We start from the raw sequence: 13,349 nt of genomic DNA on the forward strand, positions 1-13,349 counted from the left end.
CCTCCGTGAAACCAGCTCTTTGAGCCTCCATTAGTAATTATGAAAATACTGCCTACTATGAAACTATCCAACAGTTATGAAACGTTCAGACAACGGCTGTGCGAGACATAGGTGGCGTAAGCCGAACTTTTTTACTAGGCAATTAGACTTTGCTTTGCCACTGAAATTGGTATAAGTGCTTTGTCTAGATGTTCTAAATGCTCAGCTTTATATTACCTAGTGTCAGAACCGATCAATTACAGCGGAGGAAACACGAACTGATACTTGGTCAATGACTCCGTTGACTGGATGTCAGCTGTGCAGAAAACTCGAGGGCTATCTGCTTAAGAAAATGTGATGCTTTTGTGTAGGATTTTCTAAGGAAACTGACTTGTATTCTGTGATACATGAGGAAAACCATGAAAACCAACCATGCAGCCAGACAGTTCGCATGGAATCAAATTTAGAAGTTAGAAACAAAGTTCCTTCGACATTAATGATATCCAATCAGCGTACTCCATAAATAAATCCATCCGAATCGCTCCTACGTGTTTATGCTCAGGATCACGTTTACACTACGTGTTTATGTTCTCGGTTTTTGCGGATGCTTTCATGAGCCCACTTGCAATGTGGAAAGAAAGTACATCATACATAAAGTTTTTAAGCGAACTAATTTTACGTTACTTAGCTTAGAGTTTGCTTATGTATTTTCTATAAATGTGATAAGTTCATGTAATAATATTTGTCAAAACATCTTGTAAAGGAAACACGTATTCATACACTTTAAGGTTTCAATTGTGTCCGGCGCAAAATATTTTTGTGACCCTAGCACCAATTAGTTTCGTAATTTATTCCTTACTTATTTTTTAAAAAGTTTGTGAATTTTTAGTACGACAGTTCCTATTTAGTCTGGAAATTCACTTTTTAAATATCCTAAAATAAAAATTGTTACCGAACCAACATAATTGACTTTTCCCTCTTCTTGGCTAGTTAATCAAGTCACCAATTTACTATGGAAAACAAGGGACAGTTTGAATATTTTCTGAACAAGGTGGTTTAAGAGTTAAGCAATTTTACGCAAACATTAAAAAAGCTTTCATCCATACATCAAGTACTGCTGTCATGTTAACTGAATCAAAATTTTATGACATTAAAATCTATGATTCTGTTTCTGAAAACTTTTTCATGTTTTTGAAATGAAAAGCAATAATAATGCAAAAAATAATAAACATAATCTAATAAACATACCATTTTATCAAAGCTTCTGTTCAAATCATTAGTCTAATTTTTATCTTTACAATATTTATAGGCAATCATTTGTATTGTGGTTAAGTTATGTGCTGTATATTAGTATATTATAGAGAAAAATATAATGGGTTCGATGAAGAAAACCATTCTTTTAAAAGTGATCGATGTAAGAAAAGGATTAAGAACCTTTGGCCAAAAAGAAGAAAGGTGTCTGAATCTCTTCTTGCTTTGTTGATTGTATCCTGAGTAAACTGTATAGTGTACTTTTTTTTTTTTTTTTTTTTTTGCAAATGTGCTAGAAAATACAAAATACAGAATTTATATAAATTATTTTTTATTCTAAAAAATATATGTACAATGTAAAAGGTTGTACACACTAAGTATCCGCTTAAAGCTTTCCAGTACTGCTATGTACAGGTTTCGTGTTAGGAAACCGTATAAAACCTCCACTCCGACCCTTCCACAAAAAAGCGTTACACAATAAATAAAAATAAATTAGACATAAATAAACATCACGTGAGGCAGTACATTTTATAAATAAATATGAACAATGAGCTGATGAAGCTAATAAATATAATGACAAATGCCTTTGAACGTGCATGGGCAATACGTTGAACTTATGAACCGACAAGTATTTATTATCAGAAACGCTATGAAGTTTCAATAACATATTTGTGTTTGAACCCCGTATTCAACGCAAATATGTTATTAAAATGTATATTCAACTTAAATATGTTATATATAAAATGTTAGGAATTTTTCTTTTTTGGTTTTCTCCTTTTGCGCCTTGCGTTTCAAAGGATTGGTCATGATAATGTAGATAGGAAAGAAGTTTTCTTTTTCCCTGCTTTAGTCAAAACGCTTTGTGCAGTTCTTGTAATGAAGCTTCTATCGGAATTCTTTGGTGACCCTTCTTTGAGCTACAAAATAGGCAACTGTACAGATGTAAAATACAAGAAGAAGTGCACTCGTCACACTTAGTGCCATCAACGAAGTTTTTGAAGCGCAGGATTCCAGCATCAAAACCGATTCTTTGTAGTGGGTGCTCTCTGAAAATGAAGAAAATTGAACAAAATAAACGTCATGATTTAACATGTTGATTTTAATTTAGCATTTTAAATTAAAAATTTTTACTGGGAATAATGATTTTATTCCTAGTAGAATAACCTCCACAAAGATACCACTTGGGGTTTTTTTCACCAAATCGTAAATGCCCTTCCATTCGCTTTTAAGTTGTCAGGTGTTCATTCATTCTTAAGAGATTAATATTAGTTTTGAATTTTATCTGTATGATTCGAAATAGTTTTTAGCTAATGATTAACTGGGTATTCTCTCCTTGTCTCACAAGGCGCCGAATTAAAGATTAACATTTCGAAGAATCTCTCTCTTTTGTTTCTGAAAGAAAGAGTTATTTGAGAATTATTATTATTGACAGCTTTAACTATAATAATAAACGCATTTTCACGCCAGTATTAACATAGTAATAAGTTACTGGTACTTAAAGTAATTTATTAAAGTTCAGTATTTTTTATGATCAGACGAAAAGAATACAGCTAAAAAATATATTTTACAGTTAATTAACTGTTAAGAACATCTTGTAAGGTTCGTCGTTTGTGGGTTCTCTATCATAATTAAAACACATGCTTAATAGTAGAAGGCGCTTTATCTTTATTGGACAATGCGAATAAATTAAACATATATGTTTAGAACATAAAAGTGATCAAAGTAGTACATCATTTACCCGGCTCTTCCAGCCGCGTAGTAGTACGTAACAAACTTCCCCTTCTTGGAACTGCATGGGAAAAAGGCGGGTCGCGCCTGTTATACTGAAAGTGTAACAGGCGCGACATGTCCGGAGTACTTTGGATTCTGAGATATCCGTAACAGGACTTCGCAAAAACCGAGGATTTTGAAAATAATTCTAGATTTTGTTGAAATATGCAAAGTTATTCATCGCGGTAATCGAAGTTTAAAAAGACTGTTCGGTACTTTTCCATTAAGGCCATACCTTTTATTTTCGAGGTCATATTGGCTTATTTCTTTCCTTGTGCCTTTGGTTCGTTACTAGACGAAACGGAATAGTCGGGATTAACAACATGGAAACCATCTGAAATTTCATAACAAAATAACGGCCTATCTTATTTTTGTTTCTTTTGTGAACAGGCTTTAATAAGTTTCCACAATTTTGTAGTGCCCATAGAATTAATGTTAGGACAAGATAACAAGGTACTGGCCCATTGCTCATGTAATTATTGTACATGTAAGTATTCCAATCATTCGTTGAGTTATTATTAATTTAAAGTAAGCTTCGGTAATCCAGATTCAATAACCCTTGACACTATAAGTAAATGAATCGTGTGGCAATAGCGAAAAAAAATGCATGGTTCAGCAAACCTCGTTTGTATTCGGATACGTTTTTTGTCCCAGATGAAAAAATTCTGTATGACCATTTCCGCTTAACGCACATTTTAATTTTCCATTTCGAATGGAAATCTCTTTTCTGAAGAGATAGAATAATCTCTTGGTCATTTCTTGGTAAACCCCAAATCCAGAGCTGAATTAGCCATTAGGCAAAGTAAGCACGTGCTTAGGGCATCAAAGGAAAGAGGAACCACGAAAAGGAAAGGGTACTCAGGGTCTCATGAACGGAGGCACCACAAATTTCCCGTTGCCAGTTTTACCATGGAATGGTGCAGCTAAACCGACATCGAGGGAGAAGGACTGGGGAAAACCTGTTGGGGAGGCATCAAAATCTTTAAAGTGCTTTTAGCCTTTAAAATCTTAATCCAGCTCTTCCAAAGTCGTTAAATCTATTGCAGTAGGCGGAAGACTAATTAGACGGAAGTAGTGATTGCATGAGCAATGTAAATAACCAATCTTTAAGATCTATATCATGTTAATATACTTTTTTTTAAACTCATTCGATATCTAAATACATTTTAACTGTGATGCAACACGTACTGGTTTTATTATAGGCGTAAATTTTGAACGAAAAGTCACCGAGGACATGATGAGACTGGCTTAGTAGTTAATCGTGATCAAGAATAATTGAAAATAGATCTTAATTAATCGGTTTATCGATTGATTTCTTTGCTCATTGACAAAGAATAATTCCCAGATTTCTTTGAAATGAAGATTATCAAACCTTCTCAAGTAATGAACGGGGTTTCTCGCATAAATGGTGTTCACGTTTTGGATAAAACTGCTTTCTTCTTTACTAAGGTATCGACCTCTTCACAAACTTATGAACTCTCCCATTATTAATTCTTACAATAACAGACTTACCGTTAACAGAATTGACGTCTCGCATGGAACTGACGGACTCATCTCCAAAATCCAGAACTAATATTTCGTGACTGAGAGTCATTTCACTATCTTCTTTTTCAATGGGCTGTGACCTCTTTCTTCGTCCCCAAGAGCTAGTCTTTTCCATACCATGACCGCAATTCACCTAAATTTACACAATGATGTGATTATATATGAATTGCTGCAAGGATCTGGGAATGTAACTTAAAAAGCAGAAAAAATTTTTGACTTACAGCCTCGCATTTGCCGATACAGTATTTGACATTGCACTGGAATATCACGCCATAAGATTCTGTGAATCGGAAAGCTTCATAGCTACTTTCGAGGGAACTGCCTATTTCTCGGAAGCGAGGGAATATGTTTGGATCAACTGGGCAACTGGAAAGAGAAGATTATACATTAAAAAGCATACTTTGCTTTAAGAACATACAGAAATATCATTTAAAATGCGTTCTTATGTACTAAGAAATGCTCGTTGAATTTGGATTGTTAATATGTAAGGCTTTATATCGAATTTAAATTCTAGTTAACTTTTTTATAGTTATTCTTTCTTTTTACTTCCTTGTACTAAGTAAAAAGGAAGTATTGTAATCGCGAAAAGTTTCAGGCAGCATATTTCAACGAAAATATCCATTTTGACCATTATCGAATGCAATTTAACGATGTTTTTACGTGATATCTGTACGTAAGGACAGAATAAAATACTCTCTTCCTTCAAAAAAATTATAAAACTGCTTTAAAATTAATTCTGAAGAGAATTTTTCGTGGCGTCTGTACGAACGTATGTACGTACGTACGTACGTACGTATCTCGCATAACTCAAAAACGAGTAGCCTCAGAACGTTGAAATTTTGTATATAGGACTGCTATAACATGTAGATGTGCACCTCGTATTTTGGTTGCAATCGGCCGCACCAAACGTATATAAATATATTTATATATATATCAACTCTGTTACCCGGCTCAGTGATCTCAGTTTCTTTATTCTTATATGTTTGTAAATTGTACATGTTTTGCTTTAAAAATGATTGTATTATGTTGTATTTATCTTCCGGTTAAGGTTTTTATGCCTTAAGTAAATCTGTATGCAATATTTTTAGAATTATCAACAATTTTAAAGTTGTCTAAGAGCCGCTAAGCCTTTTTTTATGGCGGCTATTGATGTTTACATTTGAAACAGGAGATTAGTGGATTTGTTGCCAATCTAGAGAAACTTAACTTCGCAACAACAGAGATAACGCATTCATTTATTATTGCCAATGAAATCATGCTTAATTCTTTCTGGAATTTTTTCGAGGAAATAAGTGTTTAAAATTTACTTCGTAATTTTTAATATAGATATTTTGAGTTTTTATGTAATTTTGCCTTCTCGCGAAGTGAGAACTGAATTAATTAAATGAGAAATACTCAATCGTCTGTGAAAAACTGTTTCTTTTTTGTTTTGTTTGCTTAATTTCTTTTATACATCATTCTAGCTTTATTATAGTATTTGAATACAACATGTGGCAACGATTAGATAATTCTATTCTTTAAATGATATAAATTTTGTGCATTATGAGTTATAATATGAACGAAATATATAAGTTAACTGTTATATAATTATTGGATTATAAAACAGTTAACTTAGTTTCCGTTATATAATTATTATATAAGTTAACTGTTATATAATTATTAATACAGTTAAGTGAATCTATCGCCAGAGTGTCGCTATGGTAAACAAATACTAGAGTGAATTTTAAAGAATGCCTTTATTCTGTTGTGGTTTATGGGCTGTCGGCGAAGTAGATTTAATTCAATCCAATAAGTTTAAATGAAATGCAAGAAAAAATGTGCATAATTTAATATTCCGTACAAGAAAGTCATGTGGTGTACACATCAGATTTTTTATTTCTCGAGATCATACTACTTATTACAAGAACATGCAAAATAAGCGAGCAAAAACAGAAACAAGTGTTTAAACATGCAAGGACTGCAAAATTTCGTTTTCTTATTCTGTTGTTTGAACAACTAAAACTTCGTCATTAAAAATGTAATTTAATATGAATATATATCTTCTTACCCTCGGTCGTCAATGACTTCGAAAACGCTTCTAGCATCCTTTGCCATGGCAACACAACTGCGGGCGAAAATTCCATAAGGTGCTAAAAAAAAGAAAAATGAAATGAAAACAAATGTTAGATAAAGTTCATTACCTAAAAATCTCATTCACTATTAAAATTCAATAAACACCTTTTTTTTTTTTTACAACTTAAACGCTACTTATACCTTACAGTTGTACTAAGAAATGACTCGACTCCGATTTTGGAGCTTGAAACATATTTATAAGTAATTGTTGAAGTATAATTTTGAGTATATTATGAAATATAGTAAAACGGGCAACCATGCGGGAAGGTTTCCATGCTGGTCATAAGCGTGTCTTGGTGAAAATCGCCGGGGTATAGCCATAACTGTGCTTGCCGTTGAGCCGTCCTCTTGGAACCAAATTATATCTTCTAACTGTCTTACCGATAATTCTGCTGATCTTCACTGTTCCATCGCAATATCTCCTTAGCGTCTGTAACAGAGCTGCTCTAATGAAAGCTTCCATTGCTGCAGTCCCAACTGCACCATCCAGCAATTCATGATATACTAATCGTCTGACTCCTAGCTTTTCAAGGTGGCCAGTAGTGGCCGAGCAGTGAAGTAGTTGGACACTGATAATTCAACCTGAGTTCGATTCCAGACAAATGAGCTGGCTGCATGGGCACTTTTATGGGTTCTCCGTATGTAACGTGGCTATGAGCCAGTTTCCCTGACAAAATCCTCCACAAAGGCATCCCCGCTTAAGCAGTTAGCCTCGTGTTCTTAGCCGCAATTAAACCAAGCTCTACTTGAATGAAGGTTTACCCCACACGCCCACGTGCAACTGTATAGAATTGGCACCTCAAATTGGTGAATCCAGTACGTACCACTCTGTATTACAAGCCTCACCCTCTGAAGCTCAAAAGGGAAACACTTAGGGGGAAAACAGGAAAACATAAGGGGCAAATTAACCGCGAAAAGGGGGAGTTACCTTCTTCATTTTGTTGAGTAAAAGAATATTTATAATCAATATAGAAAATTATTTTAGATAATATTGGAAATTTAATTTATTACATATGTATATGCATTCTAAGTGCCTATATATGATTATTATATTACCTGAAATAGATATTTGAAAATAACAGACGAAATTGTTACAATACTAGATTTGTGGTTACTGAAGTCACGAGATTGATTACCAAAAATTGGCTGCGCAACAATAGTTAGTTGCAATATACGGTGCTTTTTGACTCTATCACACTTGAAATGCCGGAGAAAATATCACACAAAATTATATTTCCAAAGCGAGGAAGGACACAGGGACCGCTTAGAACAACTATGCAGGTGAATTCATTAAGTTAAACTGAAAATGATATGAATATGGAAGTTTCTTGGATGCCCTTTAGTTCTCGGTGTTATAGATTGTTCATAGTTGTAAGTATTAACATATAAGAAAAAATGAGAAAAAAGTCATTTTTAATGCCCATTTTAAAACAAAGTTTTAAAGCTTATCTTACTTCCTTCTGGTATTTCAATCCTAAAGGTGAGTTTGTCGCCAATTCTGACAGTCGATGCCTCCCTTCCTTCCATTCCCAAGATGACGATTTTGGGCAATGGAGCTTCTGGAGATGCTGTCACTTGCATTGTGTCTGGATCTCTAAAAGATAAATAATTTACCATTATAATTGTTTTGGAAGTATTTCTTGAAGGAAATCATCACTTTATTCGACACCGACATAAAATGCAAACGTATTCTGTCTATATCACGTTCTAGGCTAAGCACTTTTTGCTGTGCTTGCCGAAACGATTGCTTTTGGTTGCAGAGAACAATAAAACAATTCTGCAACTGAAAAAAGAGACTGAAGAAAGAATCAAGAGTAAAATTTAAAAATAAGTGTTTTTTATAATAAGTGACTTGTAATTTAAGTTAGGGAGGAATTGTATATTTTTCTTTAATTCTCCTTTTGTACTTAATAGTAAGAAATATAATTGAATTATTTTTTTTCTTTTCATTTTCTATTTGTTCTTTTTTACAAATTGTCAACTCATTTCTAATAAAACAGATATTTATAGACCATTTTTATCATTTAGGCTGAATAGATGCAGAAAATAATTTTACAGTTTATGACATCTGACACATAAAAAGCATTTGAAATATCTCAATTTTCAGTTCTGGATTAAATTTTGAATTATTCTGTTTAGCAGTCCACTTTCATTCGTGAGGTAATTTAAACTTTTATTTTAGAAGCAAGAACATTTTCTTTTAGAAATTTTGAAATATTTAGAAATATTGAAATTCAGTTGATATGCAAATTAATTCTTCACGTATTCTTATTTTTATTATTAAAATTAGTAAAATAAAATAAATTTATATTTTAATTTGTAATTTTAAAGTTCTCTTTAGATTTGGAAGTCTTTTAATTTAGTCCTCAAGAAATATTTGAGAAATCATTTAAAATGTTTTCAGTAAATCTGTTTTTCTAGATTTCAACAGGATTCAGCGGATTTTTATTATTGAACTCTCATAAAAATCTACATAGAATTTTCAAGCTTGAAAAATCTTAAATCCTATATCCATGATTTAATTATGAATGTCTTCTTTGCTTTACAATACGGAAAAATGCTTAAGTTTAACTTGCATAAGCTTAACAAACTAAGAGAAGTCTTTATATTTCTTGGATTTCAGGAAAAAAGCAAATACCCAGAAAAAAAGGTAACGAATTATCTTTTTGTGATTGTCTTGATAATCGTCATGGCATACATTAATAAGCAGAAGGGCATAAAAAGTCAAAAATTCAAAAAGAGTTTCAGAGACTTATATAGATTACTTTACAGTAAACCTTTTGATCCTTATTAAGTAAATAGTTATAATCTACTGTATTAATTGTTTTTTTCCAGAGAAATAATGACATATTCAAATTCTAACTCTTTTAACTTTTACAATTTACAATAGATTTAATTCAACGAGAATAGATTTAAAACTTTTACCTTATGGGCATCATGCCGAAAGAAATATTCCTCGAGGTAACTTCATAAGTGCATCTGACGTTGTAAACTTTGTCTGTCCTAGTCATTACCACGTTGTGGTGCTGTAGGACAACAGTGTTCGTATACACTCCACCCTGAAATGAACAGAATGTCAAACGCTCTCATCTCTTCTCATTTCGCTAAAAATTTCAAAAAGTGAAAAAATTTTTATTGTCTTAAAATAATTTTGATTGAGTAGAAAATACCAATGGAGCAGTGCAAGACGCTTTGAAGCACTACTGTTCCAAATGTCCATCATCAAAGCCACTTAGGCTCTAAAAATACTCTCGAAAAGTTTATGTACATTGATTATGAGTTTTTTCAATTTTGTTTATGTTGAAATCATATTTTAGGAACCTACGCTATGTTCTTATTTAATGTTCATATTTTTATGCCGCTATATTTAAAGTAAGGTTAAATTTTGTAGCCGGTTACTTGAAATAAATGCCTTTTTTGTACGCATATCTTGAATTTTCATAATAACCCGGAACAGATATTCTCAGTAATGCTTCTATAGACGATAAATCATGCGTGTCTCTACAAGCTACATAAAGGTGAACAAAAATTGTTCATTAAAGATTTCAGCGTTCAGTGGATCTGTTCATTCCATGCTATTTGACTAACTAAGGCTAATCTAATGCAGGGATCACAGCACCTAATTTGCGAAAGGCAACTTTTATCAGTCTATAACCTATCAGATTCCGTGACTGTTCTGTGGGGTGTTTATGCACCTTTACCATTTATCGATTGAAGGTTACGCTTTTACCATGATTGTTATGGATAATGGTAATGGAGATGATAATCGGAATAGAATTGGGTAATCAGGTTTAGATTCTGGATGAGTAACTTCAGAAGCGTCCATCACATCCAAGGTTGGAAAGAATAACACAAATGATCCATCACTAAAAGGAAAAAGTAATCTGAATAAATAAAAACATCGATTTTATTTGAACCTGTATTGGAGAGTAAGAACAGACTAAATCTTTTAGTAATGATTTATTGAAGTATAAACCTGGCATAATGTTTCTGCGGCAATTAAATTAATCTTGATGCAGCTAAACGATCGTTTCCAAAGAAATAATCTGCCTTCTGGTGGTTACGACGTTTTCTGATTAGACAACTCATTCCTTTTCTTTTACTTCTTTTAACGTAAAATTTAATGTGCGGTATGTTGGAAATCCAAAATTGCCTGTATTCTAATTACATTGAACTTAGAGATATTCCTGTTTTTCATATTTGAAAACAATTCAATAGGATTTCTGCTAATGACAATTTTTTTCCGCTTGAATTTCATTAATTTTATATATATATAAGAATTCTGCTTGTGTTTCAGTCACATAAGTATTCATTCTTACGTATTCTTAAGTTTTGGACTTCACGGAAAGTTATTTATGAGGTATTTCTTGACAATAACGCTTTCAGTGACTGAGTTTATATTCAAGTCCCGGATGACCTGGCAATAATGGGAATTTATCCACCTACAATGTAATGATTGGGAGCAAAATTAAAAAGTAACATATAAAATCCAATATTGCTTGCGATATTGCTTACACTGCGGGAAAAAGGATAGTTCTGTATCTCCCGTTCTACTGGACTGATTGAAAAAATTCAGCTTGCGTTTTTCATGTCTCGAAATCGCGACTTAGGATATATATTAGATTTATATATAGCATTGTTCTAATATACGTATTTTGACACCAAATCGGTCTTTTTCTGAAATGACATGCCAATTGTTTTCCATATTTCTCTTCTATGACTCAAATTATGTCCAAATATTAAGTTTTGTAAAATTTGCTGCGAAACTAACGGAGAAATTCAAAAATTTATCTTCGCGCATTTTTTTTTTAGTTTGCTCCAAGAATAATTCCCTTGGTGAACTTCTTATATATGGCAACCTATATTACCTAGAAAATATTGAATAAAAAAACTAATTTTTTACAGGTATGCTTAGAAATACATCTACTTTAAGATGATGGTAAAAATTTTATAGATTATAGTTCAGATTTGTTTAATAAAATTTATTTAAAATTACAAATTTAAAAAACAAATCATTAAAAATGGGCGAATTTTATTTGGAATGAGCCTAAATTTCGAAAGGAAGAATCAAGTAAGTTTAATATAAAAAAGAGATATTAATAAATATATACCAAGTTCAATTAACATGGAAGAGCTAAAATTTTGAGAGCTAATTTTTTAAAAACTACTCGCGCGATTTTTACAACACTTAGCATAATTTCTGTCGTAAAAACGAAATATGCAAAAAGAATTGGTATGTTTCTTCAGAAAAAGCCCAATTTTGTGTGAAAATGCCAATGTTAGAACAATTGCTATATATAAATCTAATATATATCCTAAGTCGTTCTTTCATGACATGGAAAACGCAAGTTAAATTTCGTCATTCGGCCCAGTAGAACGGAAGATGTAAAACTTTTTTTTTCCTTTGCGCAGTGTACATAAAGAAACTGGAAAATATATTAGAATTTTATTCCTCAACTTCCTAAACTTAAATGTTGCTGAACTGCTGAAGTAAATAAGGACAAAATATTCACGTGACAACAGAGAGGAATAATTGAACTTCCCATTACGTTTATTCGAAACATTCTTAATGTATAGTCTTCTTAAATATAAACGACTAACATGAAGATACATCAGATCGTCAGTAAGTTGTTGCAGACTTAACTTCTCCTACTCTAAAGAGTTTCCTGCAGATTCTTTGGTAGTTCTGGCATTCTAAATGGCTACTTACAGGCATTCCACACATGTTCGAAAGGAACCAAATTCGACGAGTATGGTTCTAATCCACCTAAACAATAGCTTTAGATTCCAGATATTGCTCTCACAAATAACCCGGGATCATCCATAGTGACCGAGTTTTGTACTTTAACAGTATGACAGTCTTTGGAGGTATAAAATTCACAAAACAAGTCCTTAAATAACACCTATCTGTGTGGGTGGATAGAAGCCAGGCTTTTCTCAGTGCCCTATCCTTAGGTGTTGAGAATTTTGAAAGTACACGTTTCTTAAAATGGCTTGAAGACAACAAGGCTTTGGGCCTGATTTAAAGTTCTGACAAGAACATGTTTTACGAAACTACTTTTTTTACGTACCATAAGGCTCGTCCGTATGGTAGATGATTAAATCTCTGGAGCCAGTATACAAATCCTTATCCTCTTCCAAATGAATTCCGTTATGTCCAAAATTATATCCACTGGATAAAATTTCGAACAAACAACCTAATGAAAAACACACAGAATCGCATCTCTTTACTTACCGTTAATCACTAATTCTCTCGGAATGGCGATTCCATTCTAATTGAAAGAGAAAGTTAGAGGATCACAAATTATAGGTCATCATCTGAAGAAAAGACTTTTCCTAATATGTATAGTAAATAGAAACCGCTTATCCTTATCTCATAGTCTGTTGATGTGTTCTAAGCGAGTTGTTTAGCTGTTGGCTGGCGATTTCTTCTTCACATTAGATTCATATAGCTGTCTTCAGAGCTTTTGGACAATTTTTGTCATTCGCAATGACAAGATCTCTTGTATTACAAAACTGCTTCTTGACTTGATATTTGGCAGAGTATTTAACTTTCTGGGAACATATTACTGGGACTGGCGCTATGGCTGGTCATTCTTTATTGCTGCGATTCATCTAACTGTTTTTTTTCCCCGAAACATTTTCTGTTGTATCTTTATCACATGTTAACATTCAAATGATTTTAGAGAAAA

General features: G+C 32.7%; 1 protein-coding gene across 2 annotated transcripts in view; it reads right to left on the reverse strand.

The window, feature by feature from the left end:
* Nucleotides 1-1,544: 1,544 nt before the first annotated feature.
* The window catches only part of tyn (trynity), a 74,572-nt gene continuing 62,767 nt past the window's right edge, over nucleotides 1,545-13,349 (reverse strand). For both annotated transcript variants that reach the window (XM_035355351.2, XM_035355352.2), the window contains 6 exons: nucleotides 9,583-9,716; nucleotides 8,112-8,251; nucleotides 6,593-6,674; nucleotides 4,767-4,911; nucleotides 4,513-4,678; nucleotides 1,545-2,276 (listed from right to left, as the gene is read on the reverse strand). In XM_035355351.2, coding sequence (XP_035211242.1) covers nucleotides 2,116-2,276; nucleotides 4,513-4,678; nucleotides 4,767-4,911; nucleotides 6,593-6,674; nucleotides 8,112-8,251; nucleotides 9,583-9,716 — 828 coding nt within the window. In that variant the 3' untranslated portion in view covers nucleotides 1,545-2,115. The remainder of the gene's footprint in view (nucleotides 2,277-4,512; nucleotides 4,679-4,766; nucleotides 4,912-6,592; nucleotides 6,675-8,111; nucleotides 8,252-9,582; nucleotides 9,717-13,349) is intronic.

The sequence above is a fragment of the Stegodyphus dumicola genome, chromosome 9, assembly GCF_044657685.1.
Source record: "Stegodyphus dumicola isolate Sdum_Otavi_A_Nest chromosome 9, ASM4465768v1".
NCBI lineage: Eukaryota > Metazoa > Arthropoda > Arachnida > Araneae > Eresidae > Stegodyphus > Stegodyphus dumicola.